This window comes from Oncorhynchus mykiss, chromosome 10, assembly GCF_013265735.2.
Source record: "Oncorhynchus mykiss isolate Arlee chromosome 10, USDA_OmykA_1.1, whole genome shotgun sequence".
Classification (NCBI taxonomy): Eukaryota; Metazoa; Chordata; class Actinopteri; order Salmoniformes; family Salmonidae; genus Oncorhynchus; species Oncorhynchus mykiss.
This window is the reverse complement of record NC_048574.1, coordinates 49,213,791-49,238,202: the sequence shown is the minus strand read 5'-3', so window position 1 is coordinate 49,238,202 and position 24,412 is coordinate 49,213,791. Positions and strand designations below refer to the sequence as shown.

At 42.8% G+C, this 24,412-nt stretch overlaps 2 protein-coding genes across 3 annotated transcripts in view; one reads left to right on the top strand and one right to left on the bottom strand.

Annotated features, from left to right (window-relative positions):
• LOC110534181 (homeobox protein CDX-1) overlaps positions 1-24,412 on the top strand; it is a 101,213-nt gene that overhangs the window by 4,760 nt on the left and 72,041 nt on the right. Inside the window, exon 5 of one of the 2 annotated variants that reach the window (XM_021618899.2) lies at positions 1,329-2,181. The exons of the other annotated variant lie outside the window; for it this stretch is intronic. Within the exon in view, the coding sequence (XP_021474574.2) occupies positions 1,329-1,525 (197 nt within the window). The 3' untranslated portion in view covers positions 1,526-2,181. Of the gene's footprint in view, positions 1-1,328; positions 2,182-24,412 lie in introns of those variants that run through there. 2 annotated transcript variants of the gene reach the window in all.
• Positions 11,622-20,004, bottom strand: LOC110534180 (vascular endothelial growth factor C). Its single transcript, XM_021618898.2, has 7 exons — positions 19,349-20,004; positions 16,278-16,491; positions 14,591-14,781; positions 14,264-14,394; positions 13,323-13,426; positions 12,773-13,109; positions 11,622-11,979 (listed from the first exon to the last, which is right to left on the bottom strand). Exons 1-7 carry the CDS (start codon positions 19,442-19,444, stop codon positions 11,865-11,867), a joined length of 1,188 nt encoding a protein of 395 aa, XP_021474573.1. The 5' UTR covers positions 19,445-20,004; the 3' UTR covers positions 11,622-11,864.

The window sequence follows — 24,412 nt, the reverse complement described above, 5'->3', positions numbered from 1 at the left end:
ACATGTGCAGGCCCGTCTGAAGTTTCCTAGAGAGCATTTGGATGATCCAGAAGAAAATAGGGAGAATGTCATATGGTCAGATTGAAACCAAAATATAACTTTTTGGTAAAAACTCAACTCGTCGTGTTTGGAGGACAAAGAATGCTGAGTTGCATCCAAAGAACACCATACCTACTGTGAAGCATGGGGATGGAAACATCATGCTTTGGGGCTGTTTTTCTGCAAAGGGACCAAGACGACTGATCCGTGTAAAGAAAATAATGAATGGGGCCATGTAACGTGAGATTTTCAGTGAAAACCTGCATCAGCAAGGGCATTGAAGATGAAACGTGGCTGGGTCTTTCAGCATGACAATGATCCCAATCACACCGCCCGGGCAACGAAGGAATGGCTTCGTAAGAAGCATTTCAAGGTCCTGGAGTGGCCTAGCCAGTCTCCAGATCTCAACCCCATAGAAACTCTTTGGAGGGAGTTGAAAGTCCGTGTTGCCCAGCAACAGCCCCAAAACATCACTGCTCTAGAGGAGATCTGCATGAAGGAATGGGCCAAAATACCAGCAACAGTGTGTGAAGACTTACAGAAAACGTTTGATCTCTGTCATTGCCAACAAAGGGTATATAACAAGTTATTGAGATAAACTTTTGTTATTGACCAAATACTTATTTTCCACCATAATTTTCAAATAAATTCATTAAAAATCCTACAATGTCATTTTCTGGATTTCTTTTCTAATTTTGTCTGTCATAGGTACACTTCAACTATGATGAAAATTACAGGCCTCATCTTTTTAAGTGGGAGAACTTGCACAATTGGTGGCTGACTAAATACTTTTTTGCCCCACTGTAGAATGAAAGAAACAGGCATTCTATTTCTACTTTAAGATGTTTTTTTTTCCCCCAAGTGCAATATTTAGATGTGTGTGTGTGGTCACAAGTGTTCTATTATAAAGGCTGTCATGGCTAACTGCAATATTAGTGGGGGTTTTTTTTCTCTCTCTCAAGACTTGAGTGTCATTTGCAGTAAAGTCTAGGCAACAAATAACATTGGATTGCTTTCTTTTATTTATTCATTTTTTAGCTGTGAGGTTCAAATGAACCACTTATTTTACACAACAGAGACTGATCATGTAGGTCATATTCTTTGTTGTTTAATTAGTTAAAAGCTGCACTTTCCCCCCCCCCCTAGCAGGGATTTTCTTTGCATGTTTCAGTGCAATAACAAAAAAGTGTCGCCTTTTGTGGTCCCTCAGCAGTTTGCATCTCTGATTAAACAAATGTTCAAATGACCTAACCACATCTCTGATGCTCCTGTCTTTATGCTCCTGTCAGAGTTGAAGAGTTGTAACTGGGACGCTGCTGATGAGATCCACCGGGCTCTGATAGTGGACCATGTTAACGAGGTCGGTCAGTGGATGGTGGGGGTCAAGCGTCTCATCGCTGAAACACGCAACTTAAACCCAGACCTCCTGCACACACAGGAAGTAGACCAGAGTCTAGACACCAGCAGCGCTGGTAACTCTGACTAGATCAATAATGACACTTTTGGAACTTTTCTATTCGGTTGTGGAACCATGAGGACTCTCGGTCGTCCATGTGAAAAGCCATTGAAATTCAACTTTTAGGCTTACTCTCTCTTTTGCTTTCGTATGTGGAGATTCCACATATTTTGACATGGTTTTCCTGTAATTATTCAATATGCATATACATTTTTTGGGACTTTTTTTAATGATTTGCCTTTGATTGCAGTGTATTGCTTTAACCGAGCTCCACCAATTCTGACAATACAAAGATGCCGTTACCTCTGTTTTATGTCGATCGTTTACGTTTGATACAGCCTTTCCCCTGTTGTGTCTTGTTTGGTTAAAGTGCTTAAATCAGAAGTGTCAGTAATGAAACATTTTATTTGGATCGTTCTTTCTTCAAAATACTCTATAACCTCCCTTGGACAGCCTTGTAAACAGTATTTTACTGGAGCTAAGATTGCTTTAATTGTATGCAAGGTCCAATGTATTTTTCCTAGTTTAGCCTACAGTTTTCAATGACTTATCATCCCCCATGTACATAATCATAAGAGCAATAAGAATGTTTTAAAGACTGTGGTCTGCTTCTGTTGACGGTGGCATTGCATTACATGTGTATCATACACGATGAGACCAAATAAAGCTGATTTGTGATGGAAGTATTCCAGTTTTACAAATATATAATGTATTTTTATATGGCAGTAGGTTCATGTCATGAACTGTTATTTATATCGGTTCTGTAGTTAGGCAATGAGGATGTTCCATTCTTCCAGATTTTCTGACTTGTCTACCTCCGTGGACACAGATGCAAGGAGAAGCCACCACAAGGTGGCGTCTTAAGGCTTGACTTTTCACCGATGACAGTGTTGTGGCTATGATAACTAGAGAAACTTGGGCACTTTATAGGAAGGGTTACACAAGATTTTATGCCTTAAATTTTATAGCGCTAGAGGACTAGCCACCATGAATGAGGCGTGGCTTTGTTTTGATCGTCCAAGGCCTGTGACAACAACACTGTTTTACTGTTGCTAAGTGAGACCGTAATTGATGTGAACTCATTATGGATAATGTCATCACATTATCCATTATTGTCCCAGTCTACCCATAAAAGATTAGATCATGTTGGAGTAAAGTTTGAATGTTTCCAATTAAGTCATGGAGCCATCTGAATCTCCTCTCCTTTTGTCATTGTTGTAGAAAAGTGGGTTTAAATGAGGAGAGCTTTTCCTCTCATGGCATAGTTTATTCAGCTCTCCTGTGTTTGGGTTTACAGCTGCTGATTTGAATAATACAGTATGGCTGTGAGAGCTTGGGTTGTGTATCGGGAGAGAGCGGGGTTGCAGGGTTGAGATTTTTCAGTAGAATATGTGTTTACTAATTCCCACACTGTATCTCTCTGGCACTGGGGGTAGGGCCGGTGTAGGGCTATAATCATGTTACCCGTCTTCCTGGGAGCTGCAGGCCAACACTTCTCACTGACATCAGCCCTACATTACCTGTACTGTGTACACGTTAACAATAGCGTCTGCTTTGCGTACTGTAGTAAACTCTGACTAATCATGTAAGGCTGGCAGTATAACAGCTCTGGCAGCAAGTGTTGTCACAATGCCATTTGCCAAACTCACTCCATGTGTGTTTTATTTGGTGAAAACATTGACATAAGAAATACGGGGAAGTGAACTTGAATTGAACGAAAGGAATGTGGATTTACCGTGTTGATTTGAACAAATACTGTGTAGTCTACAGTGCAAGCAGACACTTGCTGGGGAGGTTGAGAAATTATCTTGTGTTCTTTTAAGGGGAAATCTGTAGTTGGTACATTTAAAAAAAAAAAATTATACTTTTTTAAAATTAATGATGTGTACTCTTTTGATTTGTGAAGCAAATAACTTATGAGCTTAGTTGTCCTACCCCATCAGAACCCAAAGTATAAGCTTGTTTTTAAATCTAAACAAACACGGTACACCCGCAACTATAATGTGGATATCATGGACGGTCAGTCCGTGTCTCTAAAGCTCTGACAAGGATTTTGAGAGTGGTTACATTATTCCAGCCCCATCCCTCAGCTGTTTGCCAAATCAGTGGCGGGGTGCCACGTTGTTATTGTTCAAACTGCGGATTGCTTCTTTAATGCACACATCACACCATACCGGTGCATCACAACTCAAGTCCTGAGAAGCTAGTTGCGATTGGCTGTTGTGTCGGATGTTTTCTCACCCAAGCAATCGTGTATTGAAAGGTGAAACACCGTCCTCGGATTAGCGCTTACGTTTCCTGATTCTTCTCCTGATTACTTGGGGGGGGGGGGGGTGTTTTCATTCCAGAAAGTTAACTTGCGTCACATTCCAAAATCTTGGCAAAAGTGAACGCGTTAACATGGTCTGACACAGGTCCATCTACAAGCAGTTTCATTCTAGAGGTAACTGATGCGATTTGTTTGCGTCTTGCCGAGATTTTAGGTCTCCACTGTGTGTTTTTCTTTTTTTTTTTAATTTAAGGTCTACCACCACCTACAGTATATGATCAACTGTTGTAAACGTTCCCTTTTTATCTCTTTAGAAAATGCTAATCTTTGTTATCTGTTCAACAGTTCTGTGTGTTAAATGTGTTCCAACAGTTATTTTTTTTTATTTGCACTGTTTCTTGTAGCGGGAGATGCCGCGTGTCAAATGTATTACAGCATTCACAGCACAGCTCAATCAGCCTCACAGTCACAGCCAGTCTATACGGTCATCATTTACTACTAGGCAAAATAACCCAAAACAAACTGCAAATGCAGTCAACGAGCTTGTAGAGTCACAAGCTTGATGTAATCATTGCGCGCTAGGAATATGGGACCAAATTCGACACTTTTGACTATAAGTGATTTTGCCCAAATACTTGACAACTTCACATGGGGGGGGGGGGGGAGACGGATATGTATGAAAACCACCTCAAATACAGACAACATTCTATAGTCGCTTCATATGAAACAATTTTGATCTCAAATCCAAAACGCTGGAGTATAGAGCCCAAAAAAATAAATGATCCTTCACTGTCTAAATACATATGGGGGGAGTGTGTCTTCACTGACAAATAGCTTCAAGCAGAAGGGGTACTATACCACATTTCCTTAGAGAGGAACAGACCGAGCACCACAGGCTAGTTTCACAGAAATCAATATTTCCTAAAACATGGGTGTCTGTCTCAAGAGACCTCTGTGTTTGAACAGGTGGTGGAGGAAAAGGAAATTGACAGAAAAGCCATCATTCTATTCCTCCGCGGCCCCATTTGGTTGTATATGTTAAGATACTGTGAGACTGATCGTCTCACGCTGTTGCTGCTGTGAACTGGCTGAAAGGAGAACCGACACCCAATCACAGTAATCCTGCTGGGCTATTAAACGCCCTCTCTCCAGACATGAGTGGCAAAGCAACAGTCACTCTCTCCCGCTGTGGTGGTGACTGCTGAGGCTTCAATAAGCACTCATATACATACCCCTAGCAGCACTAATACACTTCCGATCGCTTTATTGCTACATCTCACTTTTGAATGTAGACAGATGGTTGCAATCTTAGGGCCTCTTTTACGCTACGCTACTTTGACGACACAAACTAGGTCTAGGAGAGCTACTCGGGTAAAGAGACGCGATTTAGATTGAAATCTCACTGTAAGCGACGTCTCCCACACTACCTCTGATTCAGAGGGGTTGGTTTAAATGTGGAAGACACATCTCGGGTTGAATGCATACAGTTGTACAACTGACTAGGTGTCCACCTTTCCCTTTCCCAGTAATTACCCCAATGACCTTTTTAAAGGGACACTTCTGGATTTTGGCAATGAGACCCTTGATCTACTTCCCCAGAGTCAGATGAACCATTTTTAAGTCTCTGTGTCAAGGACGTTGGAGGTAGTGTCCCTAGCCAATGCTAACTAGCGTTAGCAGAAGGAGTGGAAGTGTATGGGTATCTTCTAGTGTGCTTGCAGAGACCCATAGACTTGCAGTCATTGTGCAGCGCTAGTTAGCCATTTCTTTAGAACTGCACGCAGGATTCTAAAATATCCACACATTTGCCAATCATTGCATGTATCAACTGTGCAATATGGTTTAGATGAGAAGCACCTGTGCAGTTTGAATTGCTATCCTCACTTGGTTTGTCTATATTGTATTTACAGTATGCTAATAGGTGCACACATGAAGCAGGAATGTAGCTTTGGCCTCACCACATCCAAGGCTGATGTTGGAAGAGCGAGATCTCACGAGACATATTTTAATCATGTAAATCCACCCTTCTTACTGCCCATTTTATACTTTTCTCTCTCTGTTGTTTTTCCATGAGGTGAGAACTTGTGAATGAACGTGTCCAGCATCACGTAACGTGTATCCAAATCAAAGGTTGCCGCAGTCAGTTGTTTCATTCAGATGAATTCGTGATGATGATTATTAAGACTTCACATTGCAGATTCAGACTTGAGTGTCCTGGCCAAGCAATACATAGCATCTTTACCACAATTTATGGCAAGAGAATTGTGTGTATCCATTCCTCACCCCCAATAATGGCACCCGTTGATGGATTAATGAATGCTCCAGGTTTAAGAACAACACAAGGCAGGAAGAGAGAATTTAATTTTCATAAGATGATAGACACTTTATGTAAGATTGAGGTGCAGCCTTGAAATTGAATGGCTTTTCCTGGTGGTGACATTCAGTGTTTAACCTTTGTAAAAACAAAACGATGTGACCTCTAAGAAAACATATCACCCTTGATAAAAAGTGAAGTCGACCTTCCTGTCTCAAGTACTGTCTCTACTCTGTATGTTTAACCAAACTTTTTTGAATATCACAAACAAAAGATACTATCACTCAGTTTAGCTATGCGGTCACGTTTCTGTACAGAGGAATGAGCTGGTTTAGAGTACCAACTGTGGATGGCAGTTTCTACAGACACAAGCCAGAAGGGAATTAGATCTCTCTGCAATTGACCTCGGTGTAGTGTGTTTATTGTTCCGGACACATATGGCGGGTATGAGGAATTTGAGACGAAGGTCCTGGATCCATTTCCACTGCAGGGGTGTGTGTTTTCATTGCCTTTCTTTTGTGATTGGAGAAGGTGTTGTGAACACATCACACACCATGGTGCTAGTCTGGTCTGGTTCCCATAGTCTGTTGCCAAACTCCCTGACATGCAACCAACCCAGCTAGCACATATGGTTCCTTGGAAGTTGTGGGAGCGTACGTTTTTGGTTTCCCATTGGTTCTAGGAACAAAGCCATAAGTTTCCTTACCAGTAAAATTGAACGTTTTGAGTGGGAGGTTTTATTAACGTTCTGAGAATGGAAATTAAAGGTTATTTCGAGTTTTTTAAATAATTTCCTTAACTTTCACTGAATGTTTCAATAAGACTTGTATTAACACGGCTAGCTTAGGTTAACTGTTTTGAACTCCAAGCACAGATAGGACACATTTAAATGAATTTCCTTAGGCATTAATCATGCAAACACACAAGATAGAGGATAGAGAGAGTTTTGTTGACGCTGAGAACGGAATATATATGTTGTTCTTTGAACGTTACTAACGTTTTAATGTTCTGAGAACATGACTTTAAATGGAAGAATGAGGAAACCTGACGAAAATGTTATGCTGATGTACTGAAATTCCCACAGAAGAAAGTTGTTTCTTAACGTTCCCTGAACTATTTGAGAATATTCCCAATGTCAAACAAGTTGGAGAACGTTCCTGGAACATTACCAATGCAATTAATTGTAACTTAATTAATTTGAACTTTTAGGAAACGTTCTGTTGGAGTAATGAAACGCCAAGAAAATTGTTATTTTGTCAAATTCCTTAAATGTGCTGAGAATGTTCCAAAGCCAAGCAACTATCCTGCACCATTCCCAGAATGTTGTGGGAAGGTTGTATGCAAAATAACTATAGGACAACACGTGCTCACCGAGCATAGGATTCTCAGAATGTTATGTGCTACCTGGGAATACCCCTTTTAACACACTTATCAAACACACACCGTACACATTTACCAAAGCCAATCAAGTTTTATTTTAAATACCATACAAATATGATAAGACATTAAAAACACATACACTATGTGGCCAAAAATATGTGAACTCCCCTTCAAATTATTGGATTTGGCTATTTCAGCCACACCCATTGCTGACGGGTGTATAAAGTCGAGCACACAGCCATGAAATCTCCATAGACAAGCATTGGCAGTAGAATGGCCTGTTCTGATGAGCTCAGTGACTTTCGACGTGGCACCGTCATAGGATGCCACCTTTCCAACAAGTCAGTTTGTCGTATTTCTGCCCTGCTAGAGCTGCCCCGGTCAACTGTGGGTGTTGCTATTGTGAAGTGGAAACATTTAGGAGCAACAGTGGCTTAGCTGCGAAGTGGTAGGCCACATAAGCTCACAGAATGGGAACGCAGAGTGCTGAAGCGCGTAGCGCGTAAACATCGTCTGTCCTTGGTTACCGAGTTCCAAACTGCCTCTGGAAGCAACGTCAGCACAATAACTGTTTGTCGGGAGCTTCATGGAATGGTTTCCATGGCTGAGCAGCTGCACACAAGCCTAAGATCACCATGTGCAATGCCAAGCATCGGCTGGAGTGGTCTAAAGCTCACCGCCATTGGACTCTAGAGCAGTGGAAAATTGTTCTCTGCAGTGATGAATCACGCTTCACCATCTGACAAATCTGGGTTTGGCGGATGCCAGGAGAACGCTACCTGCCCCAATGCATAGTGCTAACTGTAAGTTTGGTGGAGGAGGAATAATGGTCTGGGGCTGCTTTTCATAGTTCGGGCTAGGCCCCTTAGTTCCAGTGAAGGGAAATCTTAACGCTACAGCATTCAATGACATTCTAGACGATTCTGTTCTTACAACTTTGTGGCAACCATTTGGGGAAGGCCCTTTCCTGTTTCAGCATGACAATGCCCCCCGTGCACAAAGCTAGGTCAATACAGAAATGGTTTGTCAAGATCTGTGTGGAAGAACTTGACTGGCCTGCACAGAGCCCTGACCTCAACCCCATTGATCACCTTTGGGATGAATAGGAACGCAGACTGCGAGCCAGGCCTAATCGGCCAACATCAGTGCCCGACCTCACTAATGCTCTTGTGGCTGAATGTAAGCAAGTCCCCACAGCAATGTTCCAACATCTATTGGGAAGTCTTCCCAGAAGACTGGATGCTGTTGTAGCACCAAAGGGGGGACCAACTCCATATTAATGTCCATGATTTTGGAATGAATTGTTCCACTTACTTTTGGCCATGTAGTGTAGAGACACGCTTTTCATTCACAGTCACTACTGACTACAGTATGTCACACAAGTTAAGTCACACATTTTGTACAATACAGTATATGCATGGGTCTTACATTTTAAGTATTATTTTCTTCCTTCCCAATTACATCATGACTTTGTCATCTCAGAGAGGTGCAGGGTCACTTACAATAAATATAAATGTCATTTTTTAACTCATTTTAAATGCAGCACATACTGTACACTGCCTTGCAAAGTATTCATCCCCTTTGGCATTTTTCATATTTTATTGCATTACAACCTGTAATTTAAATAGATTTTTGTGGTAGTCCAAATTGGTGAAGTGAAATGAAAAAAGTAACTTGTTTCAAAAAATTCAAAACAGAAAAAACTGAAAGGTGGTGCATGCATATGTATACACCCCCTTTGCTATGAAGCCTCTAAATGAGATCTGGTGCAAAAAAAGTATCTTCAGAAGTCACATAATTAGTTAGATTGCACACTGGTGGACTTTATTTAAGTGTCACATGATCTCAGTATATATACACCTGTTCTGAAAGGCCCCCGAGTCTGCAACACCACTAAGCAAGGGGCACCACCAAGCAAGCGGCACCATAAAGACCAAGGAGCTCTCCAAACAGGTCAGGGACAAAGTTGTGGAGAAATACAGATCAGGGTTGGGCTATAAAAAAATATCAGAAAATGTGAACATCCCACGGAGCACCATTAAATCCATAATTAAAAATGGAAAGAATATGGCAAAACAACAAACCTGTCAAGAGAGGGCCGCCCACCAAAACTCATGGACCAGGCAAGGAGGGCATTAATCAGAGAGGCAACAAAGAGACCAAAGATTACCCTGAAGGAGCTGCAAAGCTCCACAGCTGAGATCGGAGTATCTGTCCATAGGACCACTTTAAGCCGTACACTCCACGAGCTGTGCTTTATGGAAGAGTGGCCAGAAAAGAATAAAAGAAGCAAACGTTTGGTTTTTGCCAAAAGGCATGTGGGAGACTCCCCAAACATATGGAAGAAGGCACTCTGGTCAGATGAAAATAAAATTGAGCTTTTTGGCCATCAAGGAAAACGTCTGGCGCAAACCCAACACCTCTCATCACCCCGAGAACACCATCCCCACAGCGAAGCATGGTGGTGGCAGCATTATGCTGAGGATGTTTTTCATAGGCAGGGACTAGGAAACTGGTCAGAATTGAAGGAATGATGGATCGTGACAAGCTTATAGAGACAAACCCTAAGAGACTTGCAGCTGTAATTGTGCAGTGAATAGTTATGCACGCTCAAGTTTTCAGTTTTTTGTGTCTTATTTCTTGTTTGTGTCACAATAAAAAATATTTAGCATCTTCAGAGTGGTAGGCATGTTGTATGAATCAGATGGTACACCCCCCCCCCCCCCCCCCAAAAAAAAAACACCAGGTTGTAAGGCAACAAAATAGGAAAAATGCCATTGGGGGTGAATACTTTCGCAAGCCACTGTATCTGAGGCAATGTCAATGATGTCCATGACTGCAGTATGTAGACAACTACATAATGTTGATAATTGTGGAATGGGGACTGTGCTCCATTTTATGTTCCCTGGCCTGAAGATGGAGAACATGTTGATCATGGCCTATCAGGAGAATTTATGAAAATATTCCCACAGTCTAGTCTCCATGTTGTGTTGTAGAGGGAATGTGAAAGGGTTTCGAGATACATATAGCCTACATACTTGCTGTACATTGCAAACATAGCTATTGTTGGTATTTATTACAAAAGTTACAGCGAGTTGCTTTGTCACTTTTCACAGATCAAAACGTTATAATTTATAACACACTGATTGTTACAAAGGACTGGGTTCGTTCATTACATGTTATTTTAGTGACATAAAAACACAAGTCATCTGTTACAAGTTGCTTACTCTTTTGGGGACCATTTCAGTACATTCTCAAGTGCCGAATTAGTTAAATGACTTCTCTTAGCTGAATTAGTTAAATCAGTGGCTTCAAAACTGTGGGGCGGTCGGCAGAGGGGGAGGGGGCATGTCAGCTAACATTTTTGTGTTAGGGGGCCCTGAGTGAAAAAATTTGGGGACTCCTCACAGCTGTATCAGTTAAATGGCTCCTCCTCACAGACGTAGAAATATACTGAACAAAAATATTAAAGCAACATGCATCAATTTCAGTGATTTTACTGAGTTACTGTTCATATAAGGAAATTAGTCAATTGAAATAAATTAATTAGGTCCTAATCTATGGATTTCACATGACTGGGCAGGGGCGCAGCCATGGGTGGGCCTGGGTGGTTATAGGCCCACCCACTTGGGAGCCATGTCCAGCCAATCAGAATGAGTTTTCCCCCACAAAAGTGCTTTATTAAAGACAGAAATAATCCTGAGTGTCATCACCTGTCCAAGGGGTTGATCTCAGACAATCCCGCAGGTGAAGAAGCCGAATGTGGATGTCCTGGGCTGGCGTGGTTACACGTGGTCTGCGGTTGTAAGGCCGTTTGGACGTACTGCAAAATTCTCTAAAACCACATTGGAGATGGCTTATGGTAGAGAAATTAACATTAAATTATCTGGCAACAACTCTGGTGGACATTCCTGCATTCAGCATGCCAATTGCACGCTCCTTCAAAACTTGAGACATCTGTGGCACTGTGTTGTGTGACAAAACTGCACATTGTAGAGGTGCACCTGTGTAATGATCATGCTGTTTAATCTGCTTCTTGATATGTGACATCTGTCAGGTGGGTGGATTATCCTGGCAGAGGAGAAATGCTCACTAAGAGGGATGTAAACAAATGTGTGTTTTTTTTTGGGGGGGGGGGGGGGGATAAGCTTTTTGTGCAAATATCAAATTTCTGGGATCTTTTATTTCAGCTCATGAAACATGGGACCAACAGTTTACATGTTGTGTTTATATTATTGTTGAGTATAGAATACCATTTGGTCAGTGTCCTCTCTGCCACACCTTCTTCTCTATTCCGGCCCATGTGGACAATGGTTGTGGTCAGGTCAGCCTTCATTTCTGCTCTATTTCACCATACAGTTACAGTACATTGCAGTTTGGCACCAGTGCTAGTGACACCAGCTTTGTCAGTTCCACTCCTCTGACCTCATGTGGTTGGGTATGCACTGGCAGACGTAGTGGCTGTAGTAGAAGCCAGTTGGACAGTTCTTGTGTGGCTTTCTGCAGGGCAGCCGGTAACAGCTTGGTGGAGGGGAAGAGAAACCGATAGAACAGTTGGTTTTACGCAATGTACTGTAGCTTCAACTCAACTGTGACCCACTTGCATGACCCTGTGTGTGTAAGCTAGTTGTGTGTGTGATCTCGGACCAATCCCCATTGTCTCATTGATAAAACATGCTCTAACTCTTTCCGCTGTTTGGATAGAACATAAAACATTATTTTTAATCTCTCGCAAGAGGGGAATTCTGTGCTTTCTGGAACGTCTGGTTTCTACATTCCAAAGAAATGTGGCAGGTGCCTTGCCTCGCTTATCCAGATTCATTGTAAAGGGACGTAAACAGGATATGAATTCTCACGCTGGAGTAGTTCTTCACATGAATGTCTTGTCATTATCCGGAAGTGTGAAATAGTTATTCAAATATTATCATTACGTTTGAACAGATTCCCCTGAAATACATATTGCTCATGATACCGATACAGTATCTGGATTCAGACTTCACACTGAGTTTGAGTTCCCTCTATTTAATTCCTCTCGGTCTCCTCTTTAAGTGGAACAGGTTGTGTGTTGCTCTTGCCAAATTAAAAGAACCTGTAGCTATAGCAGTTATAGCTTTTGTACTATGTGTTCCCAAGTTGTCACACTTAGGTCAACCGCGTATTATTACTTTGACCCGCATCATAGTTCTGGGAATAGTTTTCTAGAAATGGCAATGGGGATGTCCACCGGTGTCATGAGGCCTAATGAAATGTGAATTGTTTGTTCTTTCGCCCTTTTCTGTTGTGCGGTCTGTGTTTTTAGAGTCAATTGTTTTACCTGCAATTGTGTGCGTTGAACCTCTTGCCTTGCAGCAGGCAGGTGTGAGGACTCTCCCTGCACTGGCACAGGCACGTCTCTGGGTTGAGAGGCTGACTACGGGGGCACTCTGCCCGGCACACACAGCCACACAGATCTGGGTCCCAGCGTTGGTTGGGTGGGCAGGTCCCTGGGCCGGGCTGGTCCTCACAGAGACACTCACAGGACTCTTGGTCTAGACGCCAGCCTGGCCCACAGCTGGCCTCCGTCAGACCGTTCTGACACACACACTCACAGCTGTCCTCATCCAGGACTTTGTTGGGGCCACACAGCTCCAGCAAGGCTGACTCTAGGGGCTCTGCAACAGATGGTGGAGAGGAGAGAGGCTAGTTAGTGTCACTTCTTGACCTCTAGACAGACATGTGGTTTAGTACATTTCACTTCAATGCGGCGAGGCATTATATCATTCTCATTTACCAACTTCCTGACCTATGGGCTACAGTATCTCTCGGTGTTGGCAAACGGAAACGACTGTACTGGGTTTGTATGGGTACGGGCTAGTTTAACTTACCTAGCTCTCTCTCTGAGAAGGAGCTTGTGTCCATGGGAACACACAGGCAGCCGGTGGGGTCCCAGACCAGTCCTGTACTGCAGGGAACATCTGGCGGGGAACACCTGGAGAGGGAAGGAGGGACACACAGGCCAGGATCAGATCAGAGGTCTTGGCTTAGGGGGACTGCTACTCTCACAAAAGCATTCCTGTGAATGGGCTGGACACCATGGGCGGTCTGTGAGAGGGAACTGAATCCCCTGGCCCTCCTCCCTGCTGGCCTTGGCCTGGCAGACAGCCTACACACAGCCGTCTGGAGCAGTTAGGCTGGACACCGAAAGACGAGGAGAGAGCAGGGGGAAACATGGCCTCTTCTCCATGGCCTCAGTTCAAAAGCAAATGCACACGCAAAGCACTTGTGACGGAATAGCTGATAGTCTAGCTCATTCACTTGCATCGTCAGATACTGGTCCACATAAAATAGGATTAGATGGAATGGTTTAGTATCCTTGGCTTAGTCAGTCAGCTATATTATTACATTGCATTAAAACTGGACAATATTGTTTAATGTGAACCAAATACTGTATTCCTGAAAGGTCCAATGCAGCCATTTTTATCTCAATATCAAATATTTTCTGGGTAACAATTAAGTACCTTATTGTGATTGTTTTCAATTAAAATAGTTAAAAAATAAATAAATAAAAATTCTGGGAATGGTTACAGTTGGTGGCAAGGCTTCCGGCCCCATCGATGCGCACGCATAATTTTTGTGACGTTGTCAGCCAACCCGTCTATATAAAACACAGGAAAAACCCAATTTTGTTTTGACTGCACTGGGCCTTTAATAATAATGAAGTGTGTGTGTGTGTGTGTGTGTGTGTGTGTGTGTGCGCACATTGTGTCTCGATCGGCAGAATCAGAGGTTACGTCTTAAAGTTGACTAGTCCTCACTACTCACTCACACGGTGAGGTGAGCTGCAGCGGCCCTCCTGATGACGGAGTGCAGGGGCCTCTTGGACAGACACTCACAGGACGTGTGGTTGACGAACGCCACCATCACCATAGAGCGGTCACGGTGAGACAACTCCACCAGCTGAGGCCACAGGGGGAAAGAACACGGTGTCAATGACTAACATTCAGATTCGGCATCTATTGAATACAATGTTGTTACTAAAGCTGTGCCATTGGTACAACGCGGGTATAAGAGCGACTTGATGTAAAGTGTTGCCCTGTACAGTAGCGTCATTTTAAAATGTTGGATGATATCTAGTTTGTCCTCCGCTGCTCACCGTCTTGTTGATGTAGATGTGGCTGGTGTTGGTGCAGTACAGACCCTCCTGGGGACAGCAGCCCCCACAGCGGTGCACAGACACACAGCGAGGCACGTAGAAGTGACTGGTGCTCTCCGGGTACTCCTTAGACACCTCCAGACACACCTCCCGAGGAGTACACATGGTACGCTGGATCTCCTCCAGAATGACTGGGGATGTATGGAGTGGCGTTAGCAAAGACGGGTTATCAGGGATGATATAATACAACATGCCGTTTAGCAGACGCTTTTATCCAAAGCGACTTGAGCGTGCGTACGTTTTACGTATGGGTAGTCCCAGCGGGAAACAAACCCATGGCGTTGCAAGCACCATGCTCTACCGACTGAGCCACACAGGACCACCAAGGTCTAGAGAATAATAACTAATCCAGACTAATGTGGAATAGAATCGTCGGGAACATTCTGTTATTGGCCATCTTCAGCCACACAGGTAATAATGTAGCTGCATTATTAGGCTATATTGCTGCGCTAATTGGTTGCAACCTCATCGACAGCGTCCCCCACCTACAAATTTGGTTGGATTTGTAAAGGGCAATTTCCTTTTGGAAAGCCCATCCCAATAACTTAACCACAGAACCACACTGCCACCCACTAAGCCACATTGTGTAAGAGTAATGTCCATGTTTTAAATGATTGAATTCAACAAATCATTTCCTTTTCAGTGCAATTTCTGTTGTCGGATGATCACCGTAACAATGTGCAATTTGTCTCGGTAACAGAATATGAGGACAACAGACTGCAAATACTCAAAGAGAGGAGAATAAGAAAAGCTAACCCCTAATGATATTAACTTTTTAGACAACTTGGCATCTGGCCAATAAACATCTATTGTTATTGTCTGATGGAAGCACACAATAGGTGGCTTTGACTGTGTTTTCCCAGCTCTTTCATCTTGGGATGTCTCTTGTAAAGTATCATTGTTTAATGTCTTCTAATTCAATCTGATGTCCTACTTTCTGCCACTGGTCGATTGTCCAGCGTGACTGTTTGATTGTCCAGCGTGACTGTTTGATTATCCAGCATGACTGTTTCCTTCATAAGACTTTTAGTCACTGGACCTGACTGTTTGCTTAATGTTAGTCTGTGGGTCTGATGTCCTTTCTTTGAATTGTTTCTGGCATCATTTCATAGAGGTTGGGGCTGGTCAATGAAAGGCAATGGAGCAAGATCAACAGTTTTGTAATGTGCCCTTTTTACAACTTTCTCTCAATGGCATCTGGAGGTCTGTTGTGTAAATGGGTGAACTGAGGCCAGGCCACCTCCTATCATTGTCCTTTAGGTTATAAGGGTCCACTCAGCCTTAATCAGCTCTCCAGTAGGGCCTATATCTTCTGTGATGAGCTCCTGTGATCAGGAAGCAGACACAGCTAGTTTATACTAGAGCGCAGAGAGAGAACACTCAGTCTCTGATGAGTGGGGAGGGAAGAGTGAGGGGCCTCTTTAACTGTTAGGAAAACAAGAACAGGCTTTTCTCTCTCCTTTTTAACAACGACACACAGCTGTACTGCTCCCATCTGTGGGTTTGGGGGGGGGGGGAAGAGAAATGGGCTATCACGCTAGCAGTTCCCCCGTGTGAGATAGGCAGACAACGTTCTCTCTCAATTGGTGTTTGCTGTTGTTAGGGCCATTTGACCAAAGAGCCTTACCTTCAATGCTGCTGTCAGACTTGACCAGTGCCAGCTCCCTGGGCTTGCCCCAGGCCCAGATATCGTCTTCAGCATGGAGAGGAGGGGAGGTGCGCAAGGCTTTCCTACGTAGGCAGTGCTGCACCAGACTGTACTCTGGGTACAACAGCTCCACCAGCTCGTCCACATTGGAGACGGTGTCCAAACCACTAATACCTTCGCCAACCAGTGGGGCCTGATGAGGAATCGGGAAAATGAGCAATGAGAACATCAAATTCATATCTTTGATCTACCAAAATTCAGTTTATGTTGATCATCCACTGCAATATATTATGTAGAAAATACTATATAAAATGACACGGATGGGTATCTCAACATATAGAAAAAACATGTTTGTAATAAAGACCCTTTGATAAGTCAGAACTAAGTTGTAATCTGTCACTACTACGATACGAACCCTAAGGGCGTCACTGTAACATTATCAGAGATCAACACCCACCAAGCAGCCTGGGTGCTACCTTGTCATTATCTCTTATGGAAACAAATGCTGTTATTTTTTTTCCCCCAGGTTGGTAATGCTAGACTGTCACTTCTGTCAGGGATGGAATGGAAACTGAGCCAGTATGGAGCACTGTGTCTGTCTGAGCCCAGGGAAAACAAAGCAACGCAAGATCATATTTTTTTCCATTGAGATCAGCCAAGTTCTTTCCTAGCGATAAGGAACAAGGTTATTATGTCTGTTACAATCAAAGGTCTCCATTTTCAGATGAAAGCCTTGGGTTCACTATCAGACATTTTCAAATATACGTTATAGGTCCTTCAGAAAGTATTCACACCCCATGACTTTTTCCACATGTGGTTGTTGTCACAGCCTGAATTGTCACTGGCCTACACACAATACCCCATAATGTCAAAGTGGAATAAGTTTTTTTTTATCTAAAACATTTTTTATTTTAATTTTTTTTACAAGTGAATTAAAACCAAATGAAATGCTGAAATGTCTTGAGTCAATAAGTATTCAATCTCTTTGTCACGGCAAGCCTAAATAAGTCCAGGAGTAAACATGTGCTTAAGTCACATAATAAGTTGCATGGTCTCTGTGTGCAATAACGGTGTTTAACATGATTTTTGAATGACTACCTCACATACAAGTATCTGTTCCTCAGTCAAGCAGTGCATTTCAAACACAGATTAACCACAAAGACATTGAAAATGCCTTTGAGCATGGTGAAGTTAATAATTACACTTTGGATGGTGTATCAATACACCCAGTCACTACAAAGACACAGGTGTCCTTCCTAACTCAGTTTCCGGAGAGGAAGGAAACCGCTCAGGGATTTCACCATGAGGCCAATGGTGACTTTAAAACAGTTACAGAGTTGAATGGCTGTGATTGGAGAAAACTGAGGATGAATCAACAACATTGTCGTTACTCCACACTACTAACCTAGATGACTGAGTGAAAAGAAGGAAGCATGTACAGATTAAAATATTCAAAAAAAATATGCATCCTGTTTGCCACAAGGTACTAAAGTAATGCTGCAAAAAAATTTTGCAAAGCAATGAACTTTTTTTGTCCTGAATACAAAGTGTAATGTTTGGGACAAATCCAATATAACACATTACTGAGTACCGCTCTCCATTTTCAAGCATAGTGGTGGCTGCATCATGTTATGGGTATGTGTGTAATCATTAAGGACAGGAGAGCTTTAAATGGAATGGAGTTAAGCACAGGCAAAATCCTAGAGGAAACCTGGTTTAGTCTGCTTTCCACCAGACACTGGGAGATGAATTCACCTTTCAGCAGGACAATAACCTAGAACACAAGGCCAAATCTACACTGGAGTTCCTTACCAAGAAGTCAGGGAATATTGGCCGAGTTACAGTTTTGACTTAAATCTACTTGAAAATCTATGGTAAGACCTGAAAATGGTTGTCTAGCAATGATGAACAACCAATTTGACAGAGCTTGAAGAATTTTTTTTAAAGAATAATGGGCAAATGTACAATCCAGGTGTGAAAGCTCTTAAAGCTATGCAAATGCTGCCAAATGTGCTTTCTACAAGGTATTGACTCAGGGGTGTGAATGCTTATGTAAATTAGATGGTTCTGTATTTCATTTTCAATACATTTGCAAAAAAATCTAAAAAATATATTTTCACTTAGTCATTACGGAGTACTGTGTGTAGATGGGTGAGAAAATGTTTTTTAAATACTTTTTGAATTCAGGCTGTAGCACAAAAAAATGTGCGATAAGTCAAGGGGCATGCATACTTTCTGAAGGCACTGTAGCTGCTTCTAATGTTGTTTAGGATTCACATTTTGAACGTGGCCTTTTATGTAAGCCGCTTGTGTGATTTCGGTTCCACTGGACTTGCAAATGTCACCCCTTGTGGCTGACTGTAAGCTCCTGCTCAGATCACACAACATGAGGTCATCCCCTTGGCAACATGAGGTCATGGCTGACCAATAGATAAACGGTGTATACCTCCCACACGATCGATCGCTCAGGGTGAGTGTTTATCATCACACACAACCCATTGTCAGTTTACCTCACAATTTAAACAAGGTAGCCAACTCAATTGTAACCATCCCTAGTCACTTTTGCTATTCAACCTCACTCGTCTCCTTTTGTCCAAATTGACAGTCCCTCTCTCTCCATTCAACCTTTTCAACGGCAGACGTCTGTCTAAAGGTATGGCCTACTACCCGCCTCAATAGTGGAAGTAGACAGGTACAACATGACTAACTCATTCACCTTTAATGATGCACAATGTAGCCACAAGGCGAGGAGGATGTTTTATTGCCCAACTAAAGACACACCCGCTGTAGTGAAAGCACTGACGAGTAACAAGGAAACCGCCTGTCTCTTTAAAAAAAAAACTATTGTGACAACTCATTTAGTCAACAAACTGATTTAGTCAATAACAGTAGTCTATTACCTTCACATGCCTATTTATTTCTGAACTGAAATCAGAGTTCCGAGCATAATGAAGGTTCATCGGGAAAGAGCCTCGTCTGGCCAATTCTTATCTGCACCGTACAATATGACACATCATCCAAAAGCAGCAGCGTGTTGTTTAGTTACTCACCTTTGTGTCCTCCTCACCCGGGTACTCATCATAGTCATAACCACGAGTGAGATTGGTGACATTGAGAATCCAAAGGACTAAAGATAATATCCACATGGTGTGTCTGGGATGAAAGGGGGAGCGGGAGGAGGACGAGGGGGAGATGATGAAGGATCAGCTAATGCCCCACAGTTGAACTCTCATCCCACAGAGCACAAGGATCTCCTCGTTCCTTAGCCAGGAACTGACCTTGAGATAAGATGAGCCCCGTAGAGTGCCTTTCAAACACAGCATTTTCCTCCAGGAAGTATTTTCTTTCACTTCGTACAGCATGTGAGACCACTTTCATTGTTTCATTCCAAGTATTTCCATCGCTACTCCCTTGAGTTTCCCTCTGAAGGCTTTGTATTTGGAATCAGATCCTTGTAGATGATCTTAATCAGAAAAGAGGTGTAGAGATTGAGAGGCCAGATTCCATAGGGGCTCCTGCAGGTCCAGATGGGGTGAGAGAGTGTAGGGTTGTGTCTGTCTCCAGTGAAGCCCGAGTACAGAGGAAGTGAGCGCAGACACATGTGACAGCAGGCAGGCTCCCTCGGCAGAGTGCCCTCCTTTCTCTCTCTCCCTTTCACTCTCTCTCTCTTTTGGGAGTAGCTGCCACCGCCTCTCCAGACTGGGAGTTAGTGTGTGTGTGAGCCTGTGTACCAGTGAGTACTGTTGTCTCTGACGCTTGGTGAGCACACTTTTTAAGGTGCTATATTTTCAATATCTACAGTAGAATCTCTTATTTTCAAATGCTCACTCTGTGTATTCCCCTGTAACATGCTGAGGCAATGTGCTTCTCCAGAAAGGTGTTCGTATCTGACTTGGCCTCATGTCTTATCACCATACCACCTGGCCTCCTGCTTTTCAGGGTGGTCTACTGTACTGCTCTGTAAAGAGGGGAGAAGCAGAAGCACTCATTCTATGATTCACTGCTATCAAAACATAACCTACCAAACGGCATGATCGCCCTTACTATGTGCTGTATGATTGTCTACTGTCCTCTTCGATCCTCCCATCGCTGACTGTCTACAGTAAACTTCAGATATGTCATGCCTGTCTTTGTAAATCCCTGACATGGGTGTCAATGCTGGCATGGTGGTTTAGTGAGTGAATAGTCAGTCCAACTGTACAGCAATGTTTATTTTCATGGATGATTGAGCAGCAGAAGGAGTTGTGGTCATTTGTAGCTAAGTTGGTATGACATAGTGCTTGTAAAGCCGGGGTAGAGGGTTCGATTCCTGGGACCACCCATATGTAAAAATGTACACATGCATTACTGTAAATTGCTTTGGATAAAATGATCTGCTAAATGGCATTTGTTTTTATTTTAGTAGTACAGATAGGGCTGTTTATGAGTTACTATGCTGTATGAAAGGATTTACACAAAGGGGTATTTCGGCTGTCCCGACAGAAGAATCCTTTTTGGTTCCAGGTAGAACCCCTTTGGGTTCCATGTAGAACCCTCTGTGGAAAGGGTTCTACCTGGAACAAAAAAATAGGTTTTACCTGTAACCAAAAGGGTTCTACCTGGAACCAATAAGGGTTCTTCAAAGGGTTCTCCTATGGGGACAGCCAAATAACCCTTTTAGGTTCTAGATAGCACCTTTTTTTCCCCGAAGAGTGTATTGATGCAATGGTCTTTAATCAATATCTGCAAAGCAATCTCATATCTTACTTGTTGAATGCGGTTGTTTGAGTCCACCTAGTGTACAACTGCTATACATCTGTCGTCATCATGCTGCTGGCGTGGGGACAGCCAGCCAGGCAGCGAGTATGGCTCGGCTCTGGCCAGCCACAGTCATTACACTTAATGGGCTCAATCCTCTCAAGTAGGGCCATGTTTATCCCGCTCCTAATGAACATCTCCCCATCTACAGTATCTGGCTAATTCAATTCTCCCACAGCCAAAACACTCATTTCCACCCAACAACTGCTCTGTTTCCCCCATTGTTTTCTCCCGGATGATAGAGACATTCTGTAGCCTGGAGTTTTTTTTTTTTTTGGTGGGGGGGGGGGGGGGGTTTCAAACTGAGACACACTCACATAACATACTGTATAACCGGAGCACAAGTGTTCTGTATATGAATTGTCTCTAAGTTGGAGTAACAGAGAAAGTAAATGGAAGACGAGTGGTATTGTAGGGTGAAAGTCAGCAACTGGCCATCGTATGCTGCAAGCTCAACAGCTCGTCATTGGGACTACCAAAGATTGCTCCAGTTTGTAGACTAGACAATATTCTGCATGACACAGTAGTGATGAGCAGCTCCTCTCTCGGGCCACAACTCTCTTCTCTCCACATACCCTTTTTTATAAATGTCAAATTTTATGAGTTACAAATCTTGCTAGTGCCTTTAGTGCTGGAGGCGATCAAGGCTTTTGTAGTGCACAGTAGCAGGTCTTGCCAGTGCATATCTGAGATATCTGTGTGCGGTAGATCCCTTACTATTGGGGACGTGTTGGAGCTCGCACCTAACGCAACTCCCAAACGTGAACTCTACAATGAGGCAAAGACTAAGTTGTGACGGAAAGGGGATTACAATATGGCTGGATTGGTAGACAATAGCCATAAAGTAGATCAAATCTACGCTGCATTTTGGGGTTGGATTGGCACGTTAAATGTGCACGTATCAAATTTGAAGGATGTGTAAAGCACGAAGTTGGTATACGCGATTCATAAACGACACGCTGTTAGATGCAATAGATCTCTGTAGATTCTCTTAGCAGATGTGATCTAATCACAACGAAGGGTTGATGGGCAACAGATGCCGGAAAATGAGTTTTAATCTGCCAAAATAGAAGAAGACGGTAATTGAAGGTAATTGAAATGTCATCCCAGTGTGTAACGTTACAGACAAAGGCTGCAGGTGAGACATGAGAACAAGGCGGAAGCTTTTCAGATCCAGCCTCAGACCCAGTAAATCTCTGCGATGTGAGTGACAGGCAAGTTCCCAGGAACCTGCTCTGGATTAATGGCAGGAAACACGATGGAATGTTGTCTTTCTCCAACATACACTGTGGGCCATGGCCTGGGGCCCTCAATGGTTTCACAGGAAAACATGAACCCAAACACCATTATCATAGAACCAAGACAGATCTATGTTACTGTATGTACCCATTAGAGATTGAGGTTTCAGCACTTTTCAGATGGCAACTCTGGAAGCGAAGCCTTTATTTGGCTTTGTTTTGTAATTCCTTTAAATATAGAAGGCCTCTCAAACTATTTTGTCTCAGACAAATATAGCCCTCAGGCGTCTTGTAAAATGCCAAGCTTTCATGAAAGTTTGGGAAAGGGCTCGAAAGGTTAATACAGCAATGTCCTTTGCTGAGAGCACAGTAGGGAGAATTCTTTATCTGACAGTGGACCTCGTTTTCATACCTATTGTATCTCCGAGGGGTTTTACTAGAAGGAAAAGTTGGTCTCGGGTTAGTCTGAAGTTACTCTCAGTGAGCCACACTCCAAGCTGTCTGGCTCATAATGACGTAATAGAACGGGCTATAGAAAGTACGTGATGTGGCCACACAGTGAAGAGGATGTCGGTGAGGGTCAATCTGAGCTGGAGCCGAGTGGCTTTTTGGTTAGAACTCTGTTAATAAATTGTGTGCAAGGGTACCCCCTAGTGTCACAAACAGTCACACACAGGGGAATGAAATAAATTGGGCTAACTGTCCATGAAAGATCAGCATAAATGACAGTTATTCACCTGTGGATTGTCATCACTCAGCCTTGCCTTTTTTTTTAATATCCAACCCCTCTTCTGAATTCTTATTTTTTTATGGTTAGTTTTTGTGGTTATGAAGGGAGGGTGCCATCTTCCAGAATTGCAAAAAAGTAACTTGACATTTTTGCAATGTCTGGACTCTTTGTTTTCAAGAAATCTGTGCAAAATTCAGCACTTCCTGGTAGTGGTAGTAAAAATAAAAGCTAATATGCACATTTTTGGGTATGTGTATACACACTCGACTTCCTCAAGACAAGTTATATGCATGGGAAAGTGTACCCTTTACCGGGACTGGTTATGTGGAGTCAATGAAATTCATAGCATAACACTCCACAGTGGTGTCAAGTTGGTTGGATGTCCTTTGGGTGGTGGGGTATTCTTGAGACGCACAGGAAACTGTTGAGCGTGAAAAACTAACCAGTGTTGCAGTTCTTGGCACCTACTACCATAACCTGTTCAAGGCACTTAAAGCTATTGTCTTGCCCGTTCACTCTCTGAATGGAACACATACACAATCCCTGTCTCAAGGCTTAAAAATCTTCATCTACACTGATTTAAAGTGGATTTAACAAGTGACGTCAATAAGGGATCATAGCTTTCACTTGGATTCACCTGGTCACCTGGAAAGAGCAGGTGTCTTTAATGTTTTGTACACTCAGTATATATTTAAGTGATAATGCCCGAGAAGCCGGTGTTTGTAGGATATATTGGCACGAACACCGGCTCTGAGGGAATTATCACTTTTATAAAAGGGGTTACCAACATTTTCAAAAAATGATTGAAATGATTGAAACGTGTTTTGAGGAATTTATTCATACTATTTCATACTTCCATGAGATATAGCCCTGACACAAATCTAGGGTTGCGTATACTCACACAGTGCATTCGGAAATTATTCAGACCCCTTGACTTTTGCCACATTTTGCTATGCTACAGCCTTGTTCTAAAATGGTTTAAATTGTTTTCCCCCTCATCAATCTACACATAATACCCCATAATGATAAAGCAAATATAGGTTTTTATAAATATTTGCAAATTCTTTTACAAATAAAAAAACTTGGCTGTGTGCTTTAGGTTTGTGGTCCTGTTTGAAGGTGAACTTTCGCCCCAGTCTGAGGTCCTGAGCGCTCGGGAGCTGGTTTGCATCAAGGATCTCTCTGTACTTTGCTCCGTTCATCTTTCCCTCAATCCTGACTAGTCTCTCAGTCCTTGCCGCTGAAAAACATCCCCACCGCATGATGCTGCCACCACCATGCTTCACAATAGGGATGGTGCCAGGTTTTCTCTAGACGTGACGCTTGGCATTCAGGCCTTCGAGTTCAAT

Excerpts from the sequence above, each read along its gene's own strand:
- LOC110534180 (XM_021618898.2), bottom strand. The coding sequence starts at position 19,444 with ATGTGGATATTATCTTTAGTCCTTTGGATTCTCAATGTCACCAATCTC. Across the intron at positions 14,395-14,590 it reads ACATCTACATCAACAAGACG|CTGGTGGAGTTGTCTCACCG; the intron begins GTGAGCAGCGGA and ends CTGTGGCCTCAG. Across the intron at positions 11,980-12,772 it reads TTCAACGCACACAATTGCAG|CTGTTACCGGCTGCCCTGCA; the intron begins GTAAAACAATTG and ends CCCTCCACCAAG.